At 28.9% G+C, this 18,019-nt stretch overlaps 1 protein-coding gene across 3 annotated transcripts in view; it reads left to right on the top strand.

Moving 5' to 3' along the window:
* The window catches only part of LOC107455199 (dnaJ homolog subfamily C member 10), an 85,848-nt gene extending 71,982 nt beyond the window's left edge, over positions 1–13,866 (top strand). For 2 of the 3 annotated variants that reach the window (XR_011638204.1, XM_071187559.1), the window contains 3 exons: positions 4,516–4,644; positions 6,397–6,483; positions 13,687–13,866. Coding sequence is in view for 2 of the 3 variants with exons in the window: in XM_071187559.1 (XP_071043660.1) it covers positions 4,516–4,644; positions 6,397–6,483; positions 13,687–13,713 (243 nt within the window). In the remaining variant the exon portion in view is untranslated. Of the gene's footprint in view, positions 1–4,515; positions 4,645–6,396; positions 6,484–9,243; positions 9,948–13,686 lie in introns of those variants that run through there. The other variant, XM_071187560.1, reaches the window with a different exon arrangement.
* The last annotated feature ends 4,153 nt before the right edge of the window (positions 13,867–18,019 follow it).

Genomic DNA, 18,019 nt, shown 5'->3' with positions numbered 1-18,019 from the left:
CTACTTAGAAAATTGTCTAAAACTTTTAAAATTTTTAAGATATTCAAATCGAACTACTTTCATTCTATGCTATATATGATTCATTACAAAATCATGAAAAAAAATCATTACATTTTTCTGCGCATGCACAGTATAAAATAACTACTTTAATCTTGCATAGTTTTCAATGAATTTTATTCAAATGTTAAAGAAAAAATTTGTTTAATTTTATTGAATATTTTTATAGTTTCAATATTCTTGAGTCAACAAAAAATTCTCACCAAATTTCATTCCTTTCTGTCAGTCACCAAAATTTTTACACCCTTTCTGGAATTTTATCAGACTGATACACCTTTCATGCCATTTTGCTGATGATTTGGTAAAGCTAATCCAAGCACACAGAAAAAATATCGGCTTTACAGCTGTGTGAAGTAGAATTTACTTAACTCTGAGGATCAAATAAGTTTGGGTTTTCAGGGATGAGATTTTTCCGCTTTTTAGCGGATTTCCGCTTCTTTCACTTTTATCTCTTGAATTTCAGCTTTTTTTTTTTATTTTTNCACCGATTTTCAAAGAGAAACAGAAAATTCAAACTACATAGCTACCAGTCCGTTCTCATTTTTACTTATTTTAGCTATTTTCACCCCTTTTACACGCAGCAGATAAGATTTTCCGAATTTTTTACCCACCTTGCTGATAGATCCGATTTTCGTAGTTCTAACGACGCTGGTTCTGACTAGCCTTTTAGAGGTCCCTAGCCTGGAATCTGCTAATATCTCGATTCTTATTCACACGATTTTAATATCAAGCATAGCTTTTCATATTTGCGTGTTGCGATTCTTATTCACGCGATTTGAATATTGTTCGTTGCGATTCTTATTTACGAGATTTAAAGAACCGATATTGTGATTCGTATTTACGCCTTTTTAAAAACCTATGTAGCTATTCATATTCACGCAAGTTTAAAATTCAGTGTCTTGATTTGCTCATGCGGTTTATAATATCAAACATTGATTTTCGTATTTATAAGTGATTTTAAAATAAGGCATTAGGATTCGCATTCACGCATTGTAAAAATTATGCATCATAATTCTTATTTATGCAATTTTAAAAAATCACGCATCATGATTCGTATTTACGCAATCTAAAAATTATGAATCGTGATTTGTATTTACGCGTTTTAAAAATCCTATATCCCAGTTTGTATTTTCTCATTTTCAAAATCTTATATCTAGTTTCATATTCATGTGATTTCAAAATCCATAATTGTTATTCATATTCACGCAATTTTAAGATCAACTATCGCGATTCTTGTAAGAAGTAAATTTTTTAAAATTAGTTACTATAAAGACAACTGTTTTTCTAACGATGATTATTAGTATATGTAAGTGTTACAACATCAGAGAAACTGGAAGGGAATATATTCAAACTTACATTCTGTGCTTGCAAAGAAGAAAAAATAGGATTTGTCTCAAGATGTTTGAAGATGGACCAACGACTAAATATAGCAAACATAAAAGATATAGCAAACAAAAGCAATCACTTAAAAAGGGATTTAATTATATATTTTTTTTTTTTGGAAGAAGAGTTGATTAACTCATCATCAAAATTTTATTTATAATTGCTGTTATTTATGCTTAAAAATGCAAAATTCTTGTCAAATAAAAAACAATTATCTAAACAGTTGCTGTTTGTCATGAAATTTTTCAAACTAAAATAGCAATTTTTGTATGTTTAGAAGTTACTATGTATCTCTACTTCACTGTTTTTGATATGTTTCAGAGGGCTCTAGTTAGATTTGACTATAATATGAACATAATGATTCGGTCCATTGTTAAAGTTTTTTTCCCAATATAATTTAAAAAGTAATATTACTGATATATTTGCCATAAATCACATAACATTATTTATTAAAAGAAATGAAATATTAATGTATATTCTCAGTAGTTTTAATTTGCTAAACCAGGTAGTTTTTCAAGTAATAATTGTGTCTTATGTGAACTGAGGAAAAATATAATTTCCAGCTTTATTTTTTCGATTGGTAATTTTTATTTTCCCTAAATGTTAAGTATCAATGTTATCATTTATATAATAATAGATTAGTACACAATTGTATGTCAACACATTATTTATTACCTTAAACTGTCTGGAATTTATTATTAAAGGGTTGCTCTTGCATAAAATTTACTATCGTGAAAATTCAGCTTTTTTGCCTTTTGGCTAATCTCATCCTTGGGTTTTACATCAGACAAGTTTCTAAAACAACTATTGTTAAAAAAGATCATTGGTGACAAAGATGCATTAATGTTAAAGCATAATTGCCAACAGTTTGTGATAAACATTATTTTTCATTGATTGAAGAAGTGCTCGATCAATTATATTTTAGTCAAATCTTCTTCCTATTTTGATCCCAGAAAAATATCTTCCAAGCCTTTTAATTGTGAAAAGTATTTTATAACTTTATTAAATTATTTGGTTGGAAATAACTTCATATTAGATAAAGATTGTTATTCCATCATATTAGAATACAAGAATTTTTTGATTTGTTGTCAAAATTCATCCCTTTTCTTTTCAAAGTTATTCCCCTCAAAAAAACTAGGCTGGACACCTTTCTAAATGAATTTGTCAGCCAAGATATTGAGTCTTATAAAAAATATGGAATATTATGAAAATAGTAATGACACTCTCCCATGGTCAGGATGTATGATGTATGTCATGGTCGATGTTGAACGAGGATTTTCTATTAATTAGCAGTTAGAGGTTGAAAACTTACAAAGTGAATCATACGTTGCTTAGAGACTTATTGCTGATGCAATAAACACTTATAGTGACTTTTTAAATATTCTCATTACAAAAGAAATGAGAAAATGTGTGTCATCTGCAAGGCAAATATATATTTTAGATTTGAAAAAAAAGAAGAAAGAAAACACTTCAAGAAACTGGAGAAAAAAAAAGAAAATTAATTTCCGATGAACTCAATGATCATAAGTTTAAAAAAAAAGTGTGTTTAGAGAAAGATATTTTAGAAATGGACAAATCCTGTAAAGCTTTTATTGAAGAAACTGCAAAGAAGGATGATTTATCATTATTCAAGAAATCAAACTCTTTGAGATAAGCAGTCAAAGAAAAAAAATTAACTGGATAATATTAAACCTAAAGTTAAGAAGAAATGCAAAATTGTTCCGAAATATTTTATTTTTAAGAACATAAAATGAAAAAAATGTTTTTTTTTTTTTTTCATTATTTTTAAGTATGATTATTTTTAAAAATAAATAAAAATCACATTGTTTTATATTACTATTTCTAATCTGTAAATTCGCAAAATTTAGTTTTATCATATGTTTTAAAATTGGCAATCATATATTACATTAAAATTAAGAAATTTCAAGCCTTTTTTTGTATTTAAATTTAATATATAATTTTTTGTCAACTGAGCATTGTGCTTTTAAAATATGCAATTTCTGTTTCAATTAACATCTGGTTGACATGTATATTAGCATATTGCATCTATTTTAGCATATTGCTAGGTCCTTGAAAAATTTGATTTCAAGTCATTGAAAATCTTTGAATTTTTTTTTTTTTTTTTTTTAACATTGAGTGGGAACTATATATATATATATATATATGTGTGTGTGTATACATATATAAGTTCAAAATGAAGATAAAACCAAGGAAAATTACAAACATACGAAAAAAGGGGGAGAAAGAAAAGTTATAATAAAATTTAAAAAATAAAGAACTGGGGAAAAAAGAAAGGATAAAATTTTATTAACAAATCCGGAAAATAAAAGCTATAATCTTTTCATCAGCCCCCACGATTATATCCGCAATACTTGCGCAATAAGTGAAACTTATTGTTTTTCTTAATTTTCTTCATTTTTTTGTATTTATTTTGTTATATATATTATTCACGCGATTTGAATATTGTACGTTGTGATTCTTATTTACGAGATTTAAAAATCCGANGGAGCCCTCTCATATATATATATTTATATATATATATATATAATTTATGGTGAGAAATATAATTTTGTTTGATACTGCATTTATACTCTTAAAATGTTCTAAAAAATTCCTGCTGTTTCTATTATTGCTGCTGAAAACCTTACTACAATGTTTCCAGGTCTGGATTTGGTTTGCTCTCAGCCATTGCAATTACTTAAAAGAATCAGTCAAAAAGTATATTTACAATGTATGCTATGGCTTGGTTGTTTTATTGAATCTCATTGTGCATTTTCCCAGCAGCTATACCTTCCTAAACTTAAGAAGGATTTAAGAATTGAAAAGTAGGTTACTGAATACTGCTAGTTTTTGGGACATATTTAAATTGTTATTAGCTTTAAAGTAAAATGTTGATTGCAGAAACGTAACACAATAGCCTTTTTTAAACAACAGTTTATTTATTACACATTTTCAAAACTATCACTTTTGGCAGAAAAGCTAAGATTTTTTTTTTAATTACATTCATTAAAATGCCTCATTCCATAAATATTTTTGTCTTTTTGCATAATTGTAAGGCTGATAATTATCTTTTAGGTTGTTGAGGGACAAGTGAAGGTTGGTAAAGTAAACTGTGATCATTTTCCAGATGTATGTAAAATGGCTGGAGTTCAAGCTTATCCAACAATTTTGTTTTATGAAGGAAGAAAAGGACATGCCACTCAGGTATAAATTAATTGAATGTTGTTCTAATTAGATATTTAGCATACCACTTATTTTAAGGACTGGGTTCTTACAATATTATAATCTCATATGCATTGATTTGGTTTTAAAGTTGTGGTGGAGGGATTATATTCATCAAAATCAGATTGCATTATAAATTTAAACAGCTTAAAAGGAAAATAAAGATATCGTTATAATGGATAGGTATGATAAATCTTAAACATATCGAAGTAATCCATAAAACTAATGTTATCAACCAGCATTACGTAATATTTATAAATGTTTATCAAAATAAAAAATACTTCAAAAGCTATGTGAAACATTGTTTTATTAAGCATAAAAAGATGCGTGTAAACTAAAATTTTGTAATGAAAAAAAAAAAACTAAATATTATATTTATAAATAGTTATAATAACAGAAATATTTCGAAAAATAGAAAGAAGTATTTGACTCTACCATATTTTAATCAATTAATTATGCAATAAAATTATTGAAATTCATGATAAACTATTGAGACAACGACTAATAAATTATAAAAATTTCATTTCATAATTTTCCATCTATTTAAAATCTTGGTAAAAATAAATTAGACGACTAGAATATATGAAACGAGTAAATAAGTAGAAATAATATCAATATATAGACAAAACTTTAAAGCACAAATCTGGGATCTTTTCCTGAAAACGATGAAATCAAAATTCAACAAAATATTACTGGGGAAGTTAAACTGAAATTATCAAACCTGTTGAATTGCCAACGAAAATAGAGAAGAGTTGAATGAAGATTATTAAAAGCATTTCCAAGTACAAAATGAAATAAAAGTTTTTTAATGTTTTTGTATTCATAAATTTTTCATATTTTTAAACGATTACAGAACAGCATTACATAGAAGTTAGAATCAGTGAAAAATTATGTGTCCTAGACAATAAAATATAAAATGTTTCATGTAACTAATACAATTTTTAATGTGAAGAATTAATTTATAAAACAAATTTTACCCAACTAAGGTGTTATTATATTAATGCAATACTTTTAATGTATTTTTGTTGTTATAAAAAACTTACTTAAAAGTCTTATTGTTTTTGTGTCTGCTGACTAAAATACATTACAAATGAGTTTAATGAAACTTCTTGGGATTAATTACTTGTTGGTATCCAACGGGAACATTGGCCCTTCAGAATAGAATTAATCTTCCAAAGTTGACTACATGTATATCCACTGCAACACACGTCCCATTACTTTTTAACTCCTTCAATATCTGATTATACCCCTGCTCCCAATGATAGTGGGGAACACAATGAAGATGAACAAAAAAAATTTAAAAATTGGAGGATAAACCTACAACTGATCAAGAGTTTGAAAGCATAAAAAATCTGAAATATAAGTTAATATAATCCATAAAGTAAATTTGCAAACAATATGAAGTATTGATAGGGTTATTATTAAAATAGTATCTAGAAGCAGAAAAACGTGCAATGATTACGTATTTTTTCTTGTAGTTCACCTCGTAAGTGTAAATCTTTGAAAAATATACTTTTCCCCCTGTTTTTATGTTATCTTGCTTTGTGCGTTTTTTAATGCTAGTCTGACGGAATACGTAAAATCCAGGTTCCCCTATCTATGTATATATTTTCTTGTAAAGCAATTTTTCTCTGACTATTTTATAATCCCATTTTCAAAACAGCGTTTATTTTTAATCTAATTTATGTATAATTTTTATCACTTGTAAAGCAGTTTGTCTCTGAATATTTTTAGAATCCCATGGGTGAAGAAATAGAAATTCTTTCATACAAAGGAGTTTTTTCATTTTTGAATACAAGGTTGGAATTAAAAAACAACAAGGTACTTGCATTTTTTTATTGACTTTTTCAGCAGCTAAATCTTAGAAAATAATAAATTTAATCTAGTTATAATATATTTATTTTCAAAACATTTTGAATTTTCTTTTTATCAATTATAATAACAATTCTGTTCCTAATGTAATTATTTTTGCATTGAAAAATATATTCTGTGATTTTTCTTAATAATTTGTTTTAAAAAACTGCTTTAATGTAATTGTTTTTTTATTAGTTTGGTATAGATATTATAATTTATAAGAGTTCTGATTCTTATTAAAGTAATTTTTCATCTTTCAAGTAGCTCGATTCTCTCAATAAAGTGTCTTTTGCGGTATTAAAATTAGGGAAGAAAAAGGTTATTTTTATTGAAATCAGTAAAATTCTTTTTGAAAAAAAAAAGCATTTTTAAGGTGTTTAAATTTTAAAATTCTGTTTGCAACATGTTTTTCCTTCTATCGAAATTATAAAATTTGAATTTGCTTTTTAATAGAGGCTTCGAGAAAGTTGAATGGAAAATGAAACTAACTTCAGTCATTTTAAAAAACAATAATAACTAGATAATACTGTAATTGGAAGTAATATTTATTGTAATAAGTAATGGAAATAGTTAAAGTTTCTGATTTTAATATATTGTATGTAAAATGTTGTTCATTAAATCTGCTCAAACTTTTTTTCAGACAATTGTGTCAAACTTGACATTTAAAAAAAGAAAAAAAAATTCATAAAATACTATACATTTTTAAATTTAGCTGATTTTTACTATTTTCTGTTTGATATCGAATGCCTTATTTACTTCTGTGTAGTAAGACAGCACACAGTTGACATAATCATTTTACAAAGTATTTGCATCAGTCCCACTGGGTCGTGCACCACTGTTGTGGAGGAGAACAGAAAGGCGCGGATTGGTATGGCAGTATACGAAAGAATATGGAACAAGGCTTTTTAGCTGTTAACTGTCTCGCTTAGGAGTTGGAACTTAGCAGTCGAAGTGAAAATATGATGCAGCTCTCTTGTTGTTGGAAGCAGCTAGATACAACAAGCAGTAAATCTTAATTCATCGTGTTTTTATTCTTCGGCAAAACTTTAAATATTTTTATATATTTTGCAATAAATTTAAATTAACATAATTAATAGAGTTGTTCCAAGAACCATGTTATGTGTGTTCGATGTTGACATTTCTGACATCTGAGATTGTCGCAGAATATCATTGTATCTGTATGTCAACAAAACAAATAAGAAAACAAAGTTTCTATAGCAATAAATTTATTTTAAAAACATATTATTCTGGCAGACATACTCTCACAAGCAGAGGGACAAATAAGTAACAAAAAGAAAGAATGAATACAAAATAATCGACTTCAGCAGAAGCTTGAATACTCTTTAAACAGATAATGAATGACATCATGATCCATGCAAGAATGACCAACAGCAAATGAAAAAAAACTGACCGATCCCCACAGACCATGATGTTACCGACATAAGTTAAATGTATGAGATCGTCATCTTTAGTGACTGAGGAAAATTGAACCTATAATCTTTTGTTATATAATCAATCAAAATAGTAAAAAACCCTTTTAACATTTATTTATCCAACAATTTCTACAGTTAGTGACTTAGGTAAAGTGAACATGTGGACTTTTTTGAAATTTCTTGAAGCTGTTTCTATGGTTCTGTGCTGCTCACTGGATTTTTAAGTGGTGTTCAGCTCTTATTGTGCCGAGTGCCTGTGAAATAGCAAATTTGTTTTTGAATTGGTTCTAGTGATGCCTGGGACTTCTGAAGGTCAACACAGCACAAATCAACAAGAAGCTTTTAAAAACTTTGTTTTTGCAGAGGTTACCTACCAAGGTGTGACAGATTTTGGCCATTTCAATCAACAATCGGGTTAATTAGTCGAAATGTCCGAAGGAATCATGTCAACTACATCTGGTTCATCTTCAATTAACATGGCAGTTTTAACAGATCAGCTAGATTTGCGGACAATGTTTAGTAAAACAACTTCTCGTTTGGAGACCGTGTATATGACCATTTGAGGGAGTGTAGTCAGCAACACTCAGAAAGCTGAACCCGACAGGATAAGAATTCTTAACACTGCTAGTACCACAGAAACTTCAAACAGCGAGCGACTAAGTGTCGATTTCCCTGTACTTTCCAGTCCGAAAATTCCTAGAGCCGTCATCTGGCGAAAGGGGTGGTGGTGAGTCAATGATTCAACGTTCATATCTGACTGGTAAAGCATCTTCTTCATGGTATCTCATTGATACTGGAGCAGATATATCTGTTGTTCCTCATTCTGCCCATAAGCCCAGCAGCAACTATATACCGCAAACGGAGCAGCTGTTTCAGCCTTCAGTCATCACCTGCTAAAATTAGATCTATGGATAAGAGAGCTTAACTTGCTTTTCATCATCGCTGCTATGTCACATCCGATTATAGGTGATAATTTCTTGCGTAATTTTGGACTGTTAGTGGACATCAAAAATGGTGTTTTGGTTAAGTCATTGACCAAGTTGCAAACAAAAGAAGCCCTATATGTTAGATATTCTATTATCTGTTAGATCAAGTATTGAAGCCTCTAAATTCTACTAATTGCTAGCAAAATTCCTTACACTTATAAAAGCAGGCATTACCCCAAATAGAATTGTTCATAGAGTCAAATATTGAAGTTAAAAATTCTTGAATTAGCTATCGAATTTTAATTTCTTTTTTATTCCATTGTAACCCATGTGCAATTTTCTACATATCTTAGTTATTTATATTTCAGATAATATATTTTGATACTGCAAGTGAGGATCCTGTTAAAATTACTAGGTCCTTTTACAGCGTGATAAGTTATGGAACTAATTTTTTTAAATAGTTATAATTATAATTAATAGTTATAATTATTTTCTTATTGTTTGCACTTTATGTATTTATAATATATATATAATAATACATACATATATTTGTATAGATATATATAATATACATATACAGCAGAGAACCAATTATCCGGGATGCTCGGGACCATCGCTATCCCGGATATCTGAATTTCCCGGTTTTCTGGATCGACCAAAAAGTGTCGTTAATCGATGTTTTATCGAACCCGAAGTACAAGGAAAAAGTGTAATGCATAAAGTAAGAGAAAAAAGAAAGGTACTCCTAACTTTAAAAAAAAAAAAAAATGGTAGAAATATAACATTTAAAAGAATAAAAAAATTTGCAAGTTTAGACAAGAAAATCAAGTTTAAAAAATACAAAATTCTCATATTTATTTTTTAAAAATAATTACAATTCCTAAATTAAATAATATAAACAAAACCAATGATTAAATAACGCAATATATTTCATACCTAATTATACGGGGGGAAACGATAAAATAAAAGGAAAACTTATTAATCTAAATAAAAACACTTGAAAATTATCGAACCGAAACGATAGTTAAAAAAGGCACTAGCATAAATATTAAAACCCGGAACAAGGCAAGATCAACGGAATTCAAAACAAAAAAAAAAAAACCTAATGATAAAATTTATGAATAAAAAGAATTAATTTATTGAGTGCGAAATTTATCGCGAAAAGAAAAAAAATCAAACGTAGTGGAATCAGAAAAACAAAACTGCAATCTGCTTCATAAAATAATCCTATGTTTAAAATAATAAACAATTCTCCTTTTATTTTATTTTTTTGTTGATAAAAACAAGATTTTTAATTACAGCAAATGTGAATCCACACCAAGAAAAACTTGTAATTGATACCGCACTTCCAAATTTATTCAAAAGAAAAAGATTTTATTTTTATTAGTCGATGTCAAATAAATATATTTTTCTCTTTTCTTTTTCTGTTCACTGATATGATTGCAATGCATTTTCCCCACCCCCCTTGTAAATCAAGCAGAAAACGAAATCAGCATGCCACACCCTTGAGTTTGATTGACGGCCTAAAGGAAAAAATAAAACATTCCTCCCTTGCCTGCCTTCAAGGTCACGGAGGAAATGACGTTTCTCTGGGTAAACGGGGGAAAAAATCTTCCCCTTCCTTACATTTTCCTCTACTCAACTTCAAGGATGAGTCCAATTTCCGCTTTTTTTCGTTCTAGTTTAAAATGGCGGGAAATTCGAGCAAAATTTTTCCCGGTTTTCTGGTTTCCCGGTTATCTGGATACCGGATAAATGGTTCTCTACTGCATATATATATGTATATAATGTATATATATATATGTGTGTATTAATCTTCAACACACTAGTCAAACGTGCAGAATAATGCTTGTTTAGTTCCTGCCGTCTAAAGTGTATTGAAATAACCAACATTTCAGAACAGTGTCTCTCAAAATATATGTAACTTTTTTCTTTTTATTGCCTTCAGGATCCTGAATACTTAATACGTAAAGATAATCTCATACAGTCTTATTTTAAGGATTTTTAATGTTTCAGAAATTTAATTTCAGAGAAGGATTAAGATATTCAGATAATATATAATCTTAATGTGTTATGTTTTATAAATAATTTTTTTTTTGTAGAAATCATTAAATAAGCATTATTGCATCATGAAATTTTCCATGAGAAAAAGAAGGTTAATATCATATTATTTAATGTATAATAATAAAATAAACAAAAAATTAAAATAAAAGTAATTACAATGTTTTATTTTTAATTTTGGAAATAATTAAGTTTCTGGTAAAAATATTTATGTTTTAAGAACCTTAGTGCTCGTTTAAATTAAACTCAACATATACATACATTGAAATATTTCAGTCAATGCAAGTCTTATTTCTAGTGTGTTAAGGCTAGTGCAGTATTAAATACAGTTCTGAAGCTTAGCATTATAACGTTTGCATTAAAAGTTGCTTTTTATTTCAGATAGAGAAAACATTTCTCAAGAGTTAAAAAATTCTTAAATAAATAGAATGCATAGTTTAATTTGTGATAAAAAGTTTTAAGAACAATGTTAACGTTTCACCAATATCTTTTGAAATCAATTGAAGGATAATTTATACAGAAATTATAATTTTGGAGAAAGTCGAAACGATCTTGAAACCAAAACTAATAACCAGTCCTTAACTTTTTTTTAAAATTTAATTGCTCTTAAACTAAAAATCAATGATGCTATTGCATCAAATCGATTATTTCTATCCAAACTAGCTCCTTAATGTAATTACATAAAGTATTCAGTTATTAAAAATTGACAAGAAATCACGTTACATTAATAGGAAATGCCATATTAAGGATTTAGCTCAAGATAATGTTTGGAATGCTGAAGGGGAAGGGATGATGGTCGACGTCTTGATTTTGTCATCACTGCCCCCGTCTATTGTGACAGATGCGACTCCCACCTGATTAGATAAATTTATGAACAAGGTTAAAATTGCAGTACAGATATATCCGATCAGCTTGGTCTTACTCTAGCTTCATTAAACCTCGACAAAACTACGTTTGAGCAATGAAGTATAGTTTTTTATTTAGACCAGGTTTACGTATACCGCGAAACCGAGGTCTAAACTACTCAGTGCGTTTTGACAATTCAGTTATATAATTTCTGGGGTTATTTAAATTTTATTCTTCGAGACCATTTTTAGAAGAACAACCTGTGCAAAAAATTTTATCTCTGTTGATATGCAATTAAAAAGGTTCATAAAATTCTTTAATTTCATCTTTCCCCATGGTTGCTTAGCTACGGGCTTGTCCTTAGAGAAATGTTAGCCATTCGTCTGGAACAATGGTTGTGATTATGAATACAAGGTATAACTATTTCAAGTAGGAATGTTGGGTCACTGTTTAGGATAGTTTGGGGCTCGGGTCAGCGAGAGAACGGGAATCTTTTTCGTCAGTCTATGGTATTAGCCTTTGAATGAAAAGAACTGAGCATTCGATGCTTCTCACTATATCAAAAGCTTCTATTTTAGAAAAATTATTTTTAGAAAAAAAACTTTTTCATATTGAACAATAAATTTTTTGTTTCTGCTTATTCTTGTCTTTGATGTTAGTGTAAGAGCTGGCAAAAGGGGTATAGGCCCAGAGATGAATACTTTAGAAATGACAATAAGAAATTCCCATGGGTTCGGAGCTAAAAGAGATAAATTACCTATTTTTCATCAGTCTGCAGTAAAAAGGCTAATAGGCAACCTGCAGTTCACAATAAAGAATATCCATCTCATTGTACTATTTATAAACGTCAAACTCTTAAAGGAATGTGATCATTTACGTTTACACATCTTAAGACCTTTTAAGGTTTTCCACTTCTTTCAAATGATTTTACGGGAACTATTGTGTTTTCTCAAAAGAAACATCAATATATTCAATGGGTTTTTTTCCTTCTTTTTTTTGTACTTTAAAAGCAACCAATTGCATAAAAAGCATCATTTTAAATAAAGAGAAATCCACATGAATATTTAAAAAATTCCTAAATCTGATTGAATAAGTCTAATACTAGCAGCAGAGTCAGCCATTCTGATAAACTTCCTATCTAATCTATCACCAAAGCTCCCCTCTTTGAAAATGTGCTATTCTTGTTTCTATAACAGCAGACAGCCTTAAGTGGAGAGAGAAAATCTTACTCTAGACCAGTGTTTCCCAAAGTGTGGTACGCGTACCCCTAGGGGTACGAGAACAGTTTAGCGGGGGTATGCGTTCTTAGACAAAATATCTTGCAAAACACCAACATTTCAAAAGATTTTATTTAAAAACAAAGGTAACCATGAAAATTTACGATTACATATTTTTCTATTGACTAATTTTTTTCAGAGTTAACAGTTAATAATTAGTGGTGTCAACAGCCAGTTGTGGTTTTTAACTTTATTCTCCATTTTAAATGAACATATTTTTTAAAAAAATACATTCATTTTTTTGTTAGTGGTACACAGCGTTACGAAAAATTTACAAAGGGTACACAAAAGTCATAAGTTTGGGAAACACTGCTCTAGACAAACAATATTTTATGAAACTGTTCATTTCTTTGCTTATATTCTCAGAATGCCTTTTTTAATTTCCTCCTGCATTAGAAATTTGGGTCAGTAGAGTTATTTGCATCAATCATTTCATATTTAAGATTTCTCCAGGATAAATTTTCTTTTATAGAGCACAGTATTTTACAGTAGCCAATTAATTAGTTATAATTTATTCGGCAATTGTTATGGTTAATGATGCATTCAAAAACATTTTGTGCAATTTTTAAATTTTTTTGCTCTTATGATGTTTCCATCTTTTATAAATAATGATCTTTTTTTTTTCAGGAGCATATTCCTAAAGATGAACTTTGATGGTATGAACTGGATGCTTAACTATTAACATGTGATACTTTTGGAAGATTTCCTGTTTCTGTGACATGCATTTTTATTTTTTGTATTTTATTTACTTACATACTTGTAACATATTTTATTATATAATAAATATGAAAATGTCTGATTTATGAATTTTTTGGTTGTTTTCCTATCAGATTTTGCACTTTTGTTATTTTTAGAAAGTGGCTTTATACTTATAAAAGAATTTTTTGCCACCTATTTCATTTTTGTAAGCCCTCCATAAAATAAAAGCATTTGATTTAACTGACAAAGAGGTAAGTTTTCATAGGTTGGATTTGGGTAAGTTTGCATAGAAACTTCTCCTCAGCTTGTAACTTTCTCATTGAATAACAAGGGGGAAACTGATTTTTCGTCAAGAAATGCTCAGTTATAAAAGTTTAATTTTGATAATTATTTTTAAAATTTGAGTTAAGTGATAAGGTAAATTTTCACATTAACATTTAATAAAGAACGTTTAGTTGAGTTTATTGCCAGTAAAATGTTTAAAGATCAAACTATTACAGCAATTGACCTTAATTAAAATCTAGAAAACCAAATATAAGTATGTTACGTAATATTAATTTTCTATAATATTATTTCCATATCCATCATTTGTAGCCTTATTTGTAATATTGTGTCAGAAACTTTATTATTAACAAGTATTTTTTAAAAATAGTCACTTCTAAAAAGTGATACATGTATTTTCCAACTGTACAAAAACTATCAACTTGTTATACCAAAAGATGCAATTTAATTATTTTGAAAAATGAAATATTTCCTATTTCTACACTGAAGAGCCAAAAAAACTGGTACAGGCATGAATATGCAAATAAAGGGGTATGGCGCCAATCAAAGTACAGCGCGGCGATCGGCAACGCGTATATAAGACAACAAGTGTCTAGCACATTTCTTAGATCGGTTACTGCTGCTACAATGCCAGGCTATATAGATTTAAGTAAGTTTGAACGTGGTGTTATAGTCGGCGCACGGGAGATGGGACATAGCATCTCCGAGATAGCAATGAAATTTGGATTTTCAGGTACGAGTATACCGTGAGTATTGGAAATCCCCAGACCTGAACATTATTGAACATATTTGGTATGCCTTGCAATGTGATGTTCAGAAGATATCCCCTCCCCCTCTTACTCCCACTGGTTTATGGATAGCCCTGCAAGATTCATGGTGTCAATTATCTCCAGCACTACTTCACACATTGATCGAATCCATGCCACGTCGTTTTGCGGCACTTCTGCGTGCTCGCGGGGGCACTACACGATATTAGGCAGGTATACCAGTTTTTTTGGCTCTTCAGTGTATATCATAACTTAAACATAATTGTAGAAAATCTCAAGTTTAACTATGCATATTCATAATATATTAGTATTTTTTTATGATTGATGGATAAGCGAAATTTGCCTGCATTGATACTGACTGTATTAGACCTTGTGGTATCTTGTTATTTTCCCATAAATGACTGATATCTTACTACCTTTTCAGTTTTCTGTATGTTTCATTATCTTTCTGATAATGAGGAAATGTAAATTTGTGCCATGACATTATTTTTAGTTTCAAAGCACTTGCAAAATCTTCAATTCTGATCAACAGTTAAAATTTCTATAAAATGGTTCATTTATTTTTTTGAAATTTAATTTGGTTTCTTGTTTTAGGCAATTGTGGAAAGCAATTTATCTCTGAAAACGTGTCTTGACTTTTTTCACTTAATACCAGGTCACAAAATAATATTATCTTACATTAGATGGATGCAATATATCACTGGCATACTAGAAAATGCTTGACTCCTGAATCTTATCTTCTAATATTAGAGCTTATATTATCTAAGATTAAATAGTATTCAATCTAAATCTACTGTTGAGATTATCAGGATTGTTTAAATCACCATCACTTGTGTCACTTCAAAAACATTTAGTGTCTTTTTATATTTTTAATAAAACCAGACTGGAAATAATCATAAATATATGATAGTACAGATTTCATTTATGAAATTCCTATTGAGTTTAAAGCTGAGAGTTGAATGCTTTAAATTGTATCTACAACTACGCTATTTCAATATATATTTACAATTGCGTTCTTAAAATTCTTTCAATGTTTAATCAGATCATAAAACAGGGCATTTAAATGCTCTTACAATTCTTTATATCCATTAATTTCGTTCCACAAAAACAATGCTTTTTCTTTTGCATCGAAGTTAATTCAGAATTTATATGTAAAACTGCGTTCAGTTAGTTTCCAAAAGAATAAAAAAATGCTGAAGCTATAACAAATTTTTTTTCTAGCAATAATCCGGACAAAGTATTTAGATTATCGCCATTGTTTTTATTACTTTAATTTTAACAAAATAGGGCACAAAAACGCACTTTCCCAAATGAAACCATTTTTTTTCTACATGATTCTGTTTTCTTGATGCTAAAAAAATAAGGAAATTTTATAAATACGCTGCTCACAATAGTTTATTTATCCCTTTAAATTAAATTGAAATTAGATATAAGTTTTAATTAATTAAATTTTGAATCCCTTAAATTTGATTTTTTTTTTATTTCACACTCTCTCAAACTATTTAAGGAAATAATATTTTTTGCACACAATAATGAAACTCTTTTTAATTAAAAGTAATTGCTAGCAAAAAAATTATTTTTTGTTTATAAATTTAAGAATGATAAAAAAAAATTTTGATTGTTAGGTGTTGTATTTTTACTCCAGCGCCACCTACAGTAACTTTTTTGTAACACTCAGAGTAGCAATAAACAAGCTGTCATAAGGTTGTAATGGTGCTCTCTCTCTTGTCGTATTCCAATGTTAGCATTTACCAGATTTAGAAAAATTACTAATTTTAGGTCTTATCAGCAATATTACAGTCCACATTAATTAAAAGGGAATATTCATGGATAAATTACCCCCCTTTTGTTACCCCGCATTAACAACATAATGGTCCGCTCAGCACTGCAGGTAAATAATTTTGCAGTATATAATTAGGTATAATCTAAATAAACTTTCAAATTTATTGTATTTAGTAAAAGTAGTATCTTACAATTAAAACATTCTGTATAGAATTTGGTAATCACAAATACATTCGTATTGTTTTGTTTTAAATTGTTCATCTTACTTATTCATATTAAAATTTATTACAATTGAGGAATTTCTAAATTAAAAACAAATAATAATGGAAAAAATTGAAAAATTAAAAAAGAAACGTACCACAATTCGATCAAGTATTTCAAAAGCAATAACTCGATTAGACGCGTTTATGCAAAATAAAGGTAAACAAACTTATGAAACAAATGAAGCGGAACTAAACGAGTTGCAGGAAATTTTAATTAGTAAAAAATTCGACATTAAAGTCTTAAATTCAGAAATTGAAGAGCTTATAACAAATGCAACGGAATACGAACAAGAAATCGCAACAAGCGAAGAGTACAATGACAAATTACTATACGCAACAACCACCAGAAAAACGTGTTTCAAAACTCTAAATCAGTCAAATTTAGAAAATACGTTAACGCAAAACCCCTCAAAATTTAAAAGAAAAAACTGCAAGTAAACAAAGCATAAACTTCCTGAAATACCCATGCCAAAATTCTCAGGAAGATACGATGAGTGGCAATTATTTAAAATACAATTTGACAACATTATTACGTCAAATGAGCAGTTAAATGATATACATAAAATGCATTACTTAAATTCTTCTCTAATAGGAGAGGCAAAAAACCTTCAAACGCTTGACGATACATTTCAATCATTATTCAAAGCGTTGTGCAGAAAAATATTTATGTGCAGAAAAAATTCGCCCAACAGTCTATTGTGAGCCAGAGGGTCATCGATATTAAGACTCCACGATTTATGACTAACGAGGAGTGATGGTGAAAATAAAATTAACATTGTGCACCTACCGCCTTTATTTCCCTGACAAGCTGGTACCCGCCCTACAGCAGGGTGGATTCAAAACCTAGACCCACAGTTTTTTTCATCATATCTTTGGAGTGAATTTAAGAACATTTTGTTCACAGAACTCGATGTATAGTGTACAAAATAAAAGCCAGACCACCCTGAATAGATTTTGATCTAATGATTGAATTTTCACGTCTTATAAATCAATCTTAATATACCAAACAATCGTACCAAAGGAAATTTTAATACACTAATTAGGGGACACATAATGGGCCAAAATAGATTTTGTTAATTAAACGGAAGGAAGTTCTTTAAGCTATATATTCGTGGAATAAACGTGTGAGTCGTGGTGCGGTTGTTAGCGCTATGGGTAAAGAAGTTT

The sequence above is a fragment of the Parasteatoda tepidariorum genome, chromosome X1 (genome assembly GCF_043381705.1).
Source record: "Parasteatoda tepidariorum isolate YZ-2023 chromosome X1, CAS_Ptep_4.0, whole genome shotgun sequence".
Lineage (NCBI taxonomy): Eukaryota > Metazoa > Arthropoda > Arachnida > Araneae > Theridiidae > Parasteatoda > Parasteatoda tepidariorum.
This window is presented reverse-complemented; position numbering and strand designations above follow the sequence as displayed.